At 39.2% G+C, this 13,979-nt stretch overlaps 1 protein-coding gene across 1 annotated transcript in view; it reads right to left on the bottom strand.

Annotated features, from left to right (window-relative positions):
- Positions 1 to 13,979, bottom strand: part of RBMS3 (RNA binding motif single stranded interacting protein 3) — a gene marked incomplete at its 3' end in the record, with an annotated part of 434,832 nt that overhangs the window by 47,163 nt on the left and 373,690 nt on the right. Inside the window, exon 10 of the mRNA XM_082289239.1 lies at positions 12,945 to 12,995. Coding sequence (XP_082145365.1) covers positions 12,945 to 12,995 — 51 coding nt within the window. The remainder of the gene's footprint in view (positions 1 to 12,944; positions 12,996 to 13,979) is intronic.

Here is a 13,979-nt window from a genome sequence, read left to right as displayed (position 1 = left end):
TAACATAGCTGTTTATGCTGTGAGAAGCAGAACAAATATTGCATAATGCCTGGTTACATATTGTCCCATCTTGGCCAAGTAGATGAAAGGAAACGGCAATGCACAGTCTCATACTTCACTCGACACAACAGCACTCATGGCATGTTTCTACTTACTTCTTCTCTTGTGTGTTGAACAAAATAATGAAAAGAAGCTCAAAGAGGATTCAAATACATTGCATATTGTGGAGGCAAGCAAATATCACCACAAACAGATCATTGCTAATCACCACAGCCCACACTCTCAGAGCCATGACCTGTATCACTGATTTTTATCTGGAAGACAGATTTGAATGGCATGTAAAACTCTAGGAAGAATAAAAATGTATTTCTATATTCACATTTTGAATATTGTGAGAAAGTTCTCTTCAATTATGGTATTTGAAACTTCCCCAGCTCTATTACAAGATGTTTATAATGAGTGCACCTGGCTTACGCACACATCCAGTATTTTTTTTTTCCCGAATGGATGAAGTTACACACACTGGTACATTTCTATTATATCAGTGAAAACATCCATGGTTACTATCCATGAAGTATGAAGTCCAGAATCTCAAAGACATGCACATCACCTGTGAGAGCCAAGCAAAATGTTTTAGCCAAACAGGTCTGGCTTTGTCACCCAAGGATAAATAGTCTTGCTTTTCTACCCTGGAAAGTGTAGGCAAAGCAAAGGAAAGGGTCAGACTAGTATGGAATTCCCAGGACCTACTCCAGATCCATGCTTTTAACAAGAACACTGTCATGGATTGAAGGTATGTTTGTGTGAGTTCAAATCTGAGCTCTGAGCCATAACTCTTTTCTTGGCAGCAGCACCCAGACTCCCTTTCAAAGACCAGTTTCCCCCATCACCATGCTCTAACCAACTAAAATTGGCTTCATAGTCATGCCCTGGTAGAACCAACATGCCCAAGGTGTTCAATACCTGTGAAGATTTAGGTTGAAATGTTATAAAATTGGATATCAAGTGAAGGGTGAAGATGTGAATAGGGTATTACTGTCTGCAGAAAGCAGCATGAAACCAGGGGAATTGCACAGGTCTTTCTCTTCAAATTTTTCTTATTCCTGTGCTGTTCTGGGGGAAGATGTGGCCTGTCACAGCTTTAGCTGTCATGATGAGTGTCTTTGCTTGCTGCACTTGGAGCAGAGTTAGCAAGGGAGCTAATTCAGCTTTGCTACTTCCACAGACACAAATCAGGGAGATGGGGTTCTGCATCTGCCTGTCTATCAGAAACACTCAAACTGCTCATGACAAATGTCCACCCCTTTCTCTCCCTGAAGCAAGACCTGTGACAAGCACCAGGAAATGATCATTGCATCAAACACTTCATCCTCATTTAAAATAAGTACATCTAGAGCAATCCTCTCCTTTCCACAAAAATGACATGGCCTGCCAGCAGGAAGAAATGTCAGTGGTGGAAGGCATACAACCATGCTTTTCCTGAAGCACTGCTTGTTCTCCTGGACCACTGAACTCTCCGTTAGCCAGGAGCAGTAGTGGCAGTGAGGATGAACCAGCTTTACAATGGTAGGTCTCTTCCCTTACCTGCCTACAGAAAATATACTTTTAGCCGCAACCCTGTCAGATGTGGGACATCTGTGAATGTGACACCCACCCTCTTGGCTAGCGGAAGGCAGTAGACTAGTAATTTCCGAAGCCGAAAGCAGGAGTTTTTTATTGATAGTGCTAAAGAGGAAGGCTATCAAGCTGGGAGCTGACACAGACTCACATCCTGTGTGGATTGGGCAAAGAGGGGGTGCATAATGATTTGCAGATTGCCGTACCGCAAAAGTACAAAGGCTGTTTGAAAGCAGGCTGTGTGCTGTGTGAATCACATGCAGCCCTCTTGTCCCACCACGGAGATCAGGAACAGGGTGTCAATCCTGTGATCCTCAGCTTGAAGTTGAAATAATCATCCAAGTTATCCCAGACTGAACCCTGCATGAGGACTCCACACTCTGGGAGTTTACAGCATTTTAGGAGGCAGAAGTAGATAGCTGATAACGAGGAACCCAATTGTCTTCCTACTTTGGGATGTGCATGTATGGTTTGCCACGCATAGGGAAAAGATAACTTCCACTCGATTGCTCACTCAGAAAAGCACAGTGGTGAAATGCTACACCTGGGATTTGGGGTGGGTGTTAGAGACAGGGGCTCTCCTGGGCAACAAAACCTGAAGTGACATTACAAAACAGGTAGCTTATTTAAAAAGCACAGAATGGGAAAGGATGTCCTGTAGACATCCTTTAACGAGAGGCTGTAGTCAGTAACAAAAAATAACAAACTGCATTTAAATTGTGGTAGGAAGAAGTGATATTTCAGCCCCTGATTTCCAATTGCTTGTTAACAATAGGCTATTTGATAAGAGAACCTACCCTGATGGAAGTGAGTCTCTTTGGCACGTAGTCCAAACAAAGGTAGTGGTTTCACTAAATAACAACTTGTCACTCCTTCAAAATTCTTCAGATTCTGTTGATCTGTCACTGTGTTGCACAACTCATTCTTCATCATTCCACTATGAAACAGCCAAAGAATGTTCAGTGTTTATGCTATTACATTTCACTATTTGTTTTTGCAGTCATGTAAGAAATGGGTTGAAACCGTGCTCTCAACAGCACTGCAGATACCACTGACTCAAAACAAGAGGCTTTGTGGCAAACACTGCTGAATCCGTGGACTTAATCCTAATTCACACTGCTTTGAGAGGAAAACAAGGCCACAAGATTACAATCTGAAAATTGTTATTAAGCAATTAATCCACTTCAGTGGGACTGAAATCAGTTTAGGAAAGATACACATGATTTGCCTCTGTACTGTAAAATTTAGGTCAATATCATATTCTTTCTAAACACATTTGTAATGAAAAGAAAGCATTTGACCCATGAGAGTAAAAAAAATGAATGTCAAATACTGCTAGACATTCAATACATTCAATAATAAGCTACCAGTTATGATATCTTGGATGTTTCCAGCTTCCAGGGTGTCAGATCACAGTGTACATTTATACATTGATATAAAAAAATAAATTATTAGCACTTCCTCTGCAAAAATACTTTTAAAATAATTATGTTATTGAGATGCTTCAGCAGTTACAGTTGAGAAGGTGTTAATTAATCAGCCACTTACTCAGGCACCTCAATAAGTATACCAGGAATGAGCACAGAAAGGAGGAAAACAACAAGGCAAGAAAATGCTGTATTTGGAGGCCAGAAATAAGATTCGCTATAAGTCTATCTGAGACTTTGCAAATGATATTCAAACAACTAACAAAAGGTTTCTTACATAGATAAGTGAAAAACAAGGAGAGAACCCAGAGCTTGGCTCCTGATGCAGGGAGGATGGGGGACACATTAAAGATACTTCAGAAGTAGCCCCAGCAGAATAAGGACGCTGTCTCAATTTCCTACATGAACCATCAGACAGCAGAGGCAGCACTCAGAGAATGAGTGTTTGGGCAGAAAAATGAATACAGACAAAGGAGATGAAAAACCCAGAGAAGTCACTAAACTCAAGGTGAAATGGGAACCAGGACTGGATCATCTCTGTTGCAGAGCTGGAACATATGAGCACAGGTCCAGTGGCCAGGACTAAAGGATATTAATGAAGATAGAACATAGATAAATCAAAGATAGATCTAGCTAGCCTCATTTTTTAAAATAAAATGACCTATTTTCTCAACAAAGGACATGCAGCAGATCTAAACTCTCTGAAGGTCAATAAAGTATTTCAGGCAGTGCTACAGCCAGAAGTTACTAAACTTTGGGGATGACAAAGGATTAACTAAAGCGGAAATGAGAACAGGTTGTGCTAAAAGAGAAGCTATGCTGCTTCAGTGGGAGGGTCAGTAAAATCTCCATCAGGATTGTTCTCACCCACTGTTTTTAATAATTCCCTTGAATAAGATGATTTGGGGAAATTGCAAAGTTGTAAGGCCCATTAAGTAAAGTGGCAAATTAGACTACCATACAGGAAGGACTGGATTAAACAGAGCAAGGCACAAATTCATGAAGACAATTAGGCTAACGTGGTTTCCTTTATCACGTAGGAGCATCTGCCAGAAACGTGGAAGAAAGAGAAAACCTAGGTAAATCAGTGAATTTCAGGATGACTGCATTACCAGTCATGAGCACAAGGGAAAAAAGATATTTTACAATGCAGCAAAGTCATCCTAGAGAAGAGAAGGAAGTATTTATGCTGTTTGCACAAAAAGCTGGAATCCTGTGAGCACTGGCTGCCCCAGAAAAATGAATTCGAAGTGGAAGAGATCCAAAGAAGGGTCGTTGTTGCAGCAAGAGGTACAAAATCCTTACATTACTGCAAATGCAGTGATGTTAACATAGTTAGCCTAAAAATGAAAATGCAAGTAAAATTTTTGTCTATAAATTAATGTGGGGAACATTGAGAAGGGACAACAGTTACTGAATGTAGGAAGAATGTTTGACCAAGAACAGATGGAGGCAAAATGAATAGGAGCACCTTTAGGTTGGAAATTTAAAATGGAGTGCTAAGCCCCAGAGCAAAGGTGTTTTGAAACAAACCTCCTGATAGGATTATCAAGAGGTATAAAATCAAACTATTTAATCAGGTTTTGCAAGGGATTATGTAGCATGCCACTGAGATAAGCTCAGCTGGTTAGAGCATGATGTTAATAATGACAAGGTTGTGGTTTCAATCCCTGTATGGGCCATTCACTGAAGAACTGGACTTGATGATCCTTGTGCATCTCTTCCCACTCAGAGTATTCTGTGATTCTTTATGGTTCCTGGACACAGGAATTTTTGAATCTTATAAACTGGTCACTAAGTCCTTAGAGTACATTATTATAATTTTTTACACAACTCCTGCACTAGAAGAATCATGATGCAATCATAAGTAACATATAGATTAGCTAGTTTCCCCTCCTTATGTAAATTGGTCCTTGAATACACTTGGTGTAACATAATGGTAATTTATGGAAGTGCTTTTGTTCTAAGGATTAAGAAGGTGCCAGAGTCTCCTTCATCAGTTTATTGCTGCAGGCATGATTCTCTTCTAATTCTCACTGTTTCACACCTATGCAATTCAATTTTCTTAAGTAAAGTTAACTCTTGATGTATACTGGTAAAAATCAGATTCAATATTTCCTTTTGTAGCTGGGACAAATTTATTTTAATAATTAACATGAAAAGCCTAAACCCTAGAAGTATCACTGTGAAGATGTGTTTAGAGGCATCAGTCAAGACAGGCCCTTGTTCCACCAGACTTTTCACAAACTTCTACTAAAAACTATTTAGCGGTATGACAGTTTTATAATCTAAATAGATTGGGATTAAAAAAAGACAAATCTGAAACTGAGCCTGAGAGAAAGATATTTTCTCCAAGGTCAAAAAGCTGATCAGTGGCAGATGAAAAAGTATCTGTCACTAAGTGCTCTAAGCCTACATGTATTCTTTGAAGCCAATGTGAGGAAAGGCAGGCTCAGGTCAAAAAGGAGCTGCAGCAAGGATAAATACAGCTATAGAATACATTTGTAGCTGAACAAGAATGCGTGATTTCCATTTGGAATTTTCTTTCAAAACCAGATGAAGCCTCTGGGACCGTATTTTAAAAAATAGTAAATTAATTAACCTTGATGATTACACCTTGATTCATACATCATTTTTTTCCTACTCAATTGTTTATAAAAGAACATCTTGTCAATAGCCTAAAACTTGACTTGATCCTCCACTAACAAGAATTCACCTTACAACTTTGACAGGTTGTGCCTGTCTTTTTAAGTCCTATTTTTGGAGTTATCACAATTACAGTGCTTCCCTGGCATTACTCTAGTTGTAAATCACAGGCTTTCCTCAAGAATCCTCTTCTGGGTTTGCAGAACCCCAGAGCCTGTCTCCTTCTCCAAAGCTGCCTAATGCTTCTTCTGTAATGGAAATGCTGATTTCCTGCAGTGCAGGGATGGGGTTTGGAAGGCAGAAAGGAGAGCCAGGTCCCCTTCTGCTGGTGAACTGTCCTCTGGTAACATCTTGTATTCTTAACTGCGCTATGGAAATGAGAACCACATCTCCATCATGGGAAAGGCACCCAGAGATCATTCCCAGCCTTGTCGCCAACTAGTGTGAAATCTCTGTGCTCTCAGACCACAGAGCACATTCAAAGCTCTTAGCTGTCTGTGGCAGATGAAAATTGTTGCCTTTCCCTTCCACTATCACAGACCTTGCATGTTTGGCAATTGCACCACATGACCATCTTTGTTACAAGCAGGCTGGGGTCCTGCTTACGACGCGCACATCGTCTGATTTGCTGTAAGCCAGCAGAGCAGAGCGCTCTCTGCGGAAGGCGAGTAACATCAGCATCAACTGCAAGACAGCAGACAATGCTAGGCACAGAAGAAGAGAATGGTTCACGATGGAGGGTAAATTTGAGAGGACTGTAATACACAAGTCACATACTTCAGCCTGTTCACAGCACACGTGTGCATGCATAACCAGAATGCAATACATGGGGCAAAATACCTGATGGTGAGATAAATTTAGCACTCTGATGAGGCCTTTACCATCTGCACACTGATTAACCGAACTCTTGGCCTATCATTAATAGCATGTGTTTACACAGTCCGCCACTCTCTTCTAATCCTACACATTCTGCCTACTTATTAATCTACCACCTGGAAAGTAACTAACTTGACCAGTGCTCACCAAATGAAGAATTTTTGCTCAAAATGGCAAACACAACATATGAATCTTACAGGTTTGTGTTCAGGATTTTGACTCTGTGTAATTCTAAAACTTGATGTAAACACATATCTCCATGAAAACAGAGACGTTATATCTATTGCTATGAAATAAATAAAGTATTGCTGATATTCTTAGGTGATGTACATGGAGTGGGGAAAGTGAAAGCAGAATGCAGTCTTTGTACAAAATTAGAGATTGATTTTTTTAAAAAATGCACTACATTCTTCCACAGAAGGTCCTCTAATGTCTTTTGATTAATAACTATCTTTAAAAAAAATAGTCCCCTTTGATAGAGCTGCTTTTAAACAGCTGTTGTGTTAAGGTTTTTCTTGACAATTAACATTGATGGGTAAGGTTGCATCTTTTCTGTTAAAAAGAAATCAATATTCCATAACCTCAACCGGAATTTCCTGGCTTCACAAAACTCTGGGGAATCTTTCAAATTTAGTGTCAGATGCCTTCTTTTCCAAATATCTTTTTTGCTTATGTTTATAGATTTATATGAAACATAGACATATGTTTTTTTCCACTAATGTAAATGTCTTTAAACAAACCCATGGTTTATCCATTTAGTGTTCATGCTATCTGTAGAATACTTGAAAGAAAAGAAAATTTTACTAGAGCTCTGAAGTCTTTTTAGGATAAAACATCACAGCACAAGTTCCTCAAATGCAAGGGCTTGTCTGCTGGAAACATTTGTGGTTCTCCTGTCCATGTTTTCTAAGTGAATCCGTATGTGGTGTGTCTTGCTGCCATCACAAAAAATGCTCAGTTTCACTAGGGGGCTCTAACAGAGTGTCAAAAAATGTTGGCAATCTAACTTAAATATATCTTTTTCTGGCATTCATATTAATTTCTACAACAGCAGAACAAAGGACTGGAGCAATACTTTGATATGATTCCAGAAGCATTGTATAATCAGACTCAAAAACCGCTGCACTTGCGTAGGAGATGTAACTTGGCTGAATCACTTAAACCTGTTTTCTTTTAGAGGTCTAAGTTGGTTGAGCTCGAGCACTGCTTTTCTGTCCTGAGTGCTCTCCCCAGAACAACACCTGGCACTAAAGAAAGTCAGAAAGCACATGGTCACCTGCATCTGAAAAACCCGTTTAGGTAGCACTGAGACAACATCTGTATACAGTGAGTGCTGGGTGAGAGGGAGGCAGAAATGACCTCGTGAGCCTGCCTGCTCCAAAGGAACATTGCCAATTACTGTCTTGATTATCAGTTATAGAATTGGCAGTCCTCAGTTTTCTGCCTTGGGAAACACTGGAATTAAAATTGTTCAGCAGAACTTTGTCATTGGTATTTGGCTAGTTATTTCAACCTTTAAACACTTTAGCCTTAAGAGTTCAAGTAAGTTCATGTTCAAAGGATCTCTTAAAAATACACAGCTAAAAGTTGAAAGACTTACTGGAGATTCCAATTTCTAAGGATTATTTCCTGTTTACTTTTCATACCAGCTAGCTGAATTCTTACATTTCATCTTAGAGGCAGGACTCAACTGTCTGCAGAGGACACACTTTGTTTTCTTACACTCAAACAGGCAAACTCGAGATAGACTCCTGGCTCTGTTTACTAAAAAGGTAGAGCAATAAACGTGAGGTAGAAAAAGGCGTCTTGGGAGAGGGACATGGATTGGAGCACAAGGAACTTCTTTGTTCCAGAGCGTAGGAATCAAAACACTGAAACTGCTGTGGTATTTTGGGTATTCTCCAGAACAGCAGAGCTGCTAGTGAGAAAATGAAAACTGATCCATTTCAGTTGAACAATTTTTACCTTTTATGCTACATTCATGCACAACAATCAAAAGGCAAGAATCTGGATTCCTTACTCAGCTTCACTTCTCACCAAAGTAGGGGTTTTACACTGCTTATGAAATAAGACATGTTTTTGTTGATGCTTTTAAAGACAGACAGATTACATTCAGCCATGGGCCACAGAAAGGATGACAGAAAAAAATAATAAGGGTGTTTTTCAAGACATTGACCTTTCTAGAAGGACTGTGAGGGCTTGAGAAACTTCCAGAACAGAAGTTCTCCCCAACATACTTTATCATTATCAATGGCAGATTTTTCCATATGCTGCTCTGCTTGCACCTTTCATGCTGCCACTGGCATACTCCTTCTCCAGCTATTATGTAGAAACTATTCTACACTGACAAGAACATCTATCTGTGCATATCCAGTGATTACTTATGGTCGCACAGTTTTACTTGTAAATGAAAGAGGATAAGTGTAAAGCCAGTGTGTACACTGAGTACCAGGGTAGCACATTTTAGTTGGTTCACTAAAAAAAAATTGCCTTTAAAGAGGAAGAGTACATGTATTTTTCATAATAAAGATTTGAATCAAAATATTTTGAACAAATGTTCTCATTAGTGAAAATGAGATTGTCTACATGTGACTTGACATGTAAACTTGTTTTTCAAAGTATCCCCTGAACTGTCAAACAGCCTTCAGGGACTACAGGAAAAACACAATAATACGGCAAATGTTACAAATCCCCAGAATAACTCTTATCCCATTTATGTTTTCATTCTGTCATCACTATCCATCTATCCTCATCCTGAAGCAGTAATGAAATATAAGCCTTATTTCAAACACAGAAGAGTAAGCGCTGTACTTTGAAAGATATAGTTAACTAAACTGAGCCTATACTACCATCAGTGCTTTATATGTTTTGCCAATTTTAATCCAAAATCACACTGCTATAACTCTTTTGGAACTTGTCTTCCCTTACAACTATGGAGAGAGAGCACCAGGGCACATGGCAAAGCAATGAAACTGCCAAATTTTAGGTATTCTTACTGGGACACAGCACAGTCAATACGGGAAAAAGTGGTGAAGGTTCCGTTTACAAAGGGTGCATTTTTCAGAAGTGTCTGAGTCACACATGAACCTCCAGGTAAATTTTTCATCATGTCCACATGATTCAGGAATCTTGTTTTCCAAAACCCTGAAGGTTGTGCAAGCATAAAGATGTGAGAAGTTTTCATGTGTGACCCTACTATGCCAGCAGAAGTTTATTTTTAATACTATTTATTCAGAAATAGCAATGCTACCTCAACCTATTTGATATTATTTTTCCATGGCTCTTAGAGTAAGACCAGCAAAAATCACTGGTAACCAAAAATAAAACCCCCTTAAAAATTGTATCTGTAGCTGTTTATTAGTATCACCCCACAATATCAGTTCTATACCTGCAGAGTCCTTGTCTGTTCATCTGACTTTCTGCTTTTAGGACAAAAATGTTTGGACTATTATTTTCTTAGAAAATGTATTTTTGCTTGGTTTCTGTTTTTAGGGTATCACAGAAGAAGACAAACAAGGTGAGAATGGAAAGCAATATATACAAATATTTTCCAGTTAATATATATGCCATTTTTGCGTGTTAGGGTCAGAGGTTTATCTGGTTGTAGTTAAAATGCTACAGAAGGAATTGGAAATGCAATCTTTTACTATAGTGGGCTTTTTAATCCACCAAGCAAATGGATACAGAATGCACACACTCACACATCAGGAAAATGTGGCTGAAATCGATATACAAAGGGAAATAAAGGAGCAAAATGTCTGGCAGGCCAACGAGATGGGCAGGGAGAAGAGGGACAGACAGACACAGGATGGTAGTGCGGTGCAGCACAGCTCTTCCCTCCTGTCAGCAAGTTTGCCAGTCTGGGAGAACACTGCCTGGTCTGCGCACAGCACGCTGAGCGAAAAACCCCCTTTGTCTCCTCTACAGCATGGTTCTGCCTGTCTTTTTGTCATGAGGGACACTCCGTGATGTTAAATTATACATAAATATCAAGTAGGTCTTTCTGTCGGAAATGAAAAGCTAATCATCCAGTAACATGATTTAGTGGATACTCATAATCAAAACAAAGAATTAACCACCACTGTTTGAGCAATTCAAACTGTGCTTTCTGTATGAGTTCATCTCTACTCACAAAGAGTAATAGAGGCTTAACAAAATGTTCTCCTTCCTGGGGCAAGGGGAATGTAATATTTATCTGCAGTGGTTTCCAGGGGGACATCACATGCCACAATCAATCATCTCATAAAATATTATGAAGTAAAGTGGCAGCAATTTAGATAATAACATGCAAAACTAACTTACAAGAAGAAACAAAAAGCTAACCAAATTAGAAAGTTCCTGGTTTCATCAGCTCACAGGGTTACAAAAACTCACATCCTTAATTCTGCCAACTTTACTGTAATCTTTTCTTTATTTTTTTTAAAGCTTTGGAGATGCCTAGAATAGAGTCTATAGTTAGGCATGAAACTACAGAAACTTAAAACGGACACAGACTCTTTATTTTCTTTCAAAACAGGCCATTAATTCTGAAGTCTCCTGAATTCTGTGTGGTAGTACTCTGACAAGTTTTCAGACATTTCTGAATAAGAATTCATCTCTGAATAAAATCCAGGGAATGGTAGTTCTGCCTTTTTGCTTTTATACTTCTTCTGTATTAAATGTCTCATGTCCTCTTAAGAACATAATCTTTGGAAACATATGGGAAGAGACTAGGACTGCTACAGAAAACACATGGAAGTAACCCACGACAGCAATGACACTGGAACAGAAATGGTACACCACTTATCCACTGTCCCTCTGCTTTTCCACCTAGAATCACACTTCCTTTTTTTGACATGACTCTCTGGTTGACAATGAACACAAATTTAACTCGGCATATTGAGGGTGCCATTCACTATAAAATACAGTTTTCTCTTCATGTCCTTACCAAGGGGTAAATACATTCAATTACCACACTAAAATACCTCTTCTAGTACTGCAAAAAAATGCTCTGCTGAATATTGTCAAATAAACCTCAAATACACACATAAACACAAAATCTGGGATTGGCAAAGTTCTTAGGTTTTCCTTTTAAAGGGAGTCTTTCTGCAAGAATTGGAGATTCTTTGGCTTCCACAAGTCTGGTAACTCATCATATACATGCATCTAAGATTTCTTGTGCTCTGCTATTAAATCCGAATATTAGAATACAGGACTGATGCTAACTGTGAATTTGTTCAATACATTTCATCTCCCTACAAGGAATACAGCAACAGCTTTACTCCACCGAGATGGAAAGTTCCCCCACGGTCTGCAGAGAGGAGCAGCCCTGCAGCAGTAGGAACTGGGTGCTCAGTCAGTCCCACACTGTGGTCCCTGCCTTGTGAGAGAATTGAAGAACTTGCCTCCAAAGAGCTCAGGGGCGTGGAAGCGGGATTGCAAATTGGGATGAGAGACTTGTGCTACTAAACAGATATGCAGTGTAATTATATCCATGTTGCTGTAACTCTCACCAGAAGTTACATTACTGTGAAGTCAAAATATATGAATAACAAACAATCCTAAGCCATAGACCTTCATTTTAATTTTACTCTTCTTGTATAAACAGTGTATTGATGATCATCTGGAATATACATTTAAATTCTGATTAATGCCACTGTTAAGTGGATCCATACCTGAGAAACTCATCAAAGGTAGAAATGTAACTAAAGTGACCTGCATATAGTGGAATTCAGTGTGGTGTTTTCTTCTCATATATCACTAATATTTAGGCAAAGTGCTTTGAAACTGTTCTGTGAGGTAAACAAAAAATCAGCTGCACTACTTCTAATAAATGTTGGTTAGAAACATAAAGCAGTCTTAAGTAGCTATAAATTGATAAAGATGACAATGTCCTCAGGGGGACAAAAAAAGAGAGTTGACTGGTCAAATCATAAAGGAGATTCAGATTTCGTAGAAACTCTCTAAGACAGTTGTGTTTCACCTTCACTATGTTGAAATGCATTACTGAGGCACTGAGGATCCTTTATATAAAACTGCACAGGACATTTTTGATGGATAAACATATAAGGAATGGTCACATGTTGATTTTGGCAATTCAAAGTATGTAGGAATGCAGTTATCTTGCAGTCCCTGAAGCAGAGCTTCAGAAACAACACTTCAGAACTTGTTACTCTCTTACAATCAATGCAATTAGATAACACAGTGCCCATGCTCCCCTTTCCACTAAATCAAGTGGCGCTCCTTAAAGAAACAGAATCTTTACAGCAGAGGGTTCTTGTCACACCCAGGGAGCAGCTGGCTGCTCTTACATGACCCAGGACCTTCATGTAGCTGGACAAGCAGAGCAAGGCTACAATGGAAGCACTTTTAGCCAGACATAACCAAGTATCCACTTACTGTTGGTTGCATAACATATGGCGGATGAGGCATCCATGAAGTACTCTGGACCTGCACATCAAATACTTTTAATTAGCATTGAAAAGTTTAAAACTCGAAGATTTACTTGAAAATATTCTCTCTATTACAACTAAGGTGCTAATTTTGACAAAAGACTTAAGTCTTATAACTGAACACAAAATTAATTTACGCTTCATAAAGTTATTGACACAGGAAAAAACTTTCGTATTTCATTTGATAATGTCTTCCACCAAAGTCAGAAGTCTCAGTGAATGCACCACTTCCATGAGACACATTTTATCTGATAAAGCAGTCTTCAATATTCCGTTTTCCTATTTTTTCATTTGCATTGTTTGCTTTCATCCATCAGTGTAATCATGAACATGTCATCCAACCGACAGTGCAGGAGACATAAAATGTTCAAAGTTTATTTTCAAAGGTATCTGTATGAACTTTTAAAGGTATAACATTTTCAGAGATCCCAGAATGGCTTATTCTGTTTTCAGTAAGCACTGCAAATCTAATTCAGAGTTTTTGAAACTTATTCTAATTGAAAGCTTTCATGGCAAAGCTGGCTTAAGAAGTCTGCCCCTACAGGATCATTCTTAGCTGGAGCATCCTGGGGTCTACTCCCACCAGAACTCCATATGCATCACCAAAGTCTGTCTTTGTTGTTCTGCCTTATGACTGACATACATTTCAAGGATATAACAATTTCACTAAGAATTAAACACATTACAGAGTGTTTGCATATTTGTGGTGGCATCTCTGAGCCATACCTCCCTCTTATGCTATGTGTGAGCAGCCCACATGCTATCATAGCTCAGACTCAGCCCCAAGAATTGTGTATTTTAGTTTCCTTTTGCATCAATCTGGGCGCCACAACACACAAGTACACAAAAGATGTAGCTGTGCTAGAGCAACCAGAGGGCACCTCCCTTGCTGTCACAGAGATGGGTGTGTAGCACCTCAGACTGACCATGCATGACAAGGAGAAAGTTACAAGGTCCCGCTTCTCCAGATGCCCTGTGATTT

This window comes from Coloeus monedula, assembly GCF_965178545.1.
Source record: "Coloeus monedula genome assembly, chromosome: 1".
Classification (NCBI taxonomy): domain Eukaryota; kingdom Metazoa; phylum Chordata; class Aves; order Passeriformes; family Corvidae; genus Coloeus; species Coloeus monedula.
Note: the sequence above shows the minus strand (reverse complement) of the source record. Positions and strands in the feature narration are given on the sequence as shown.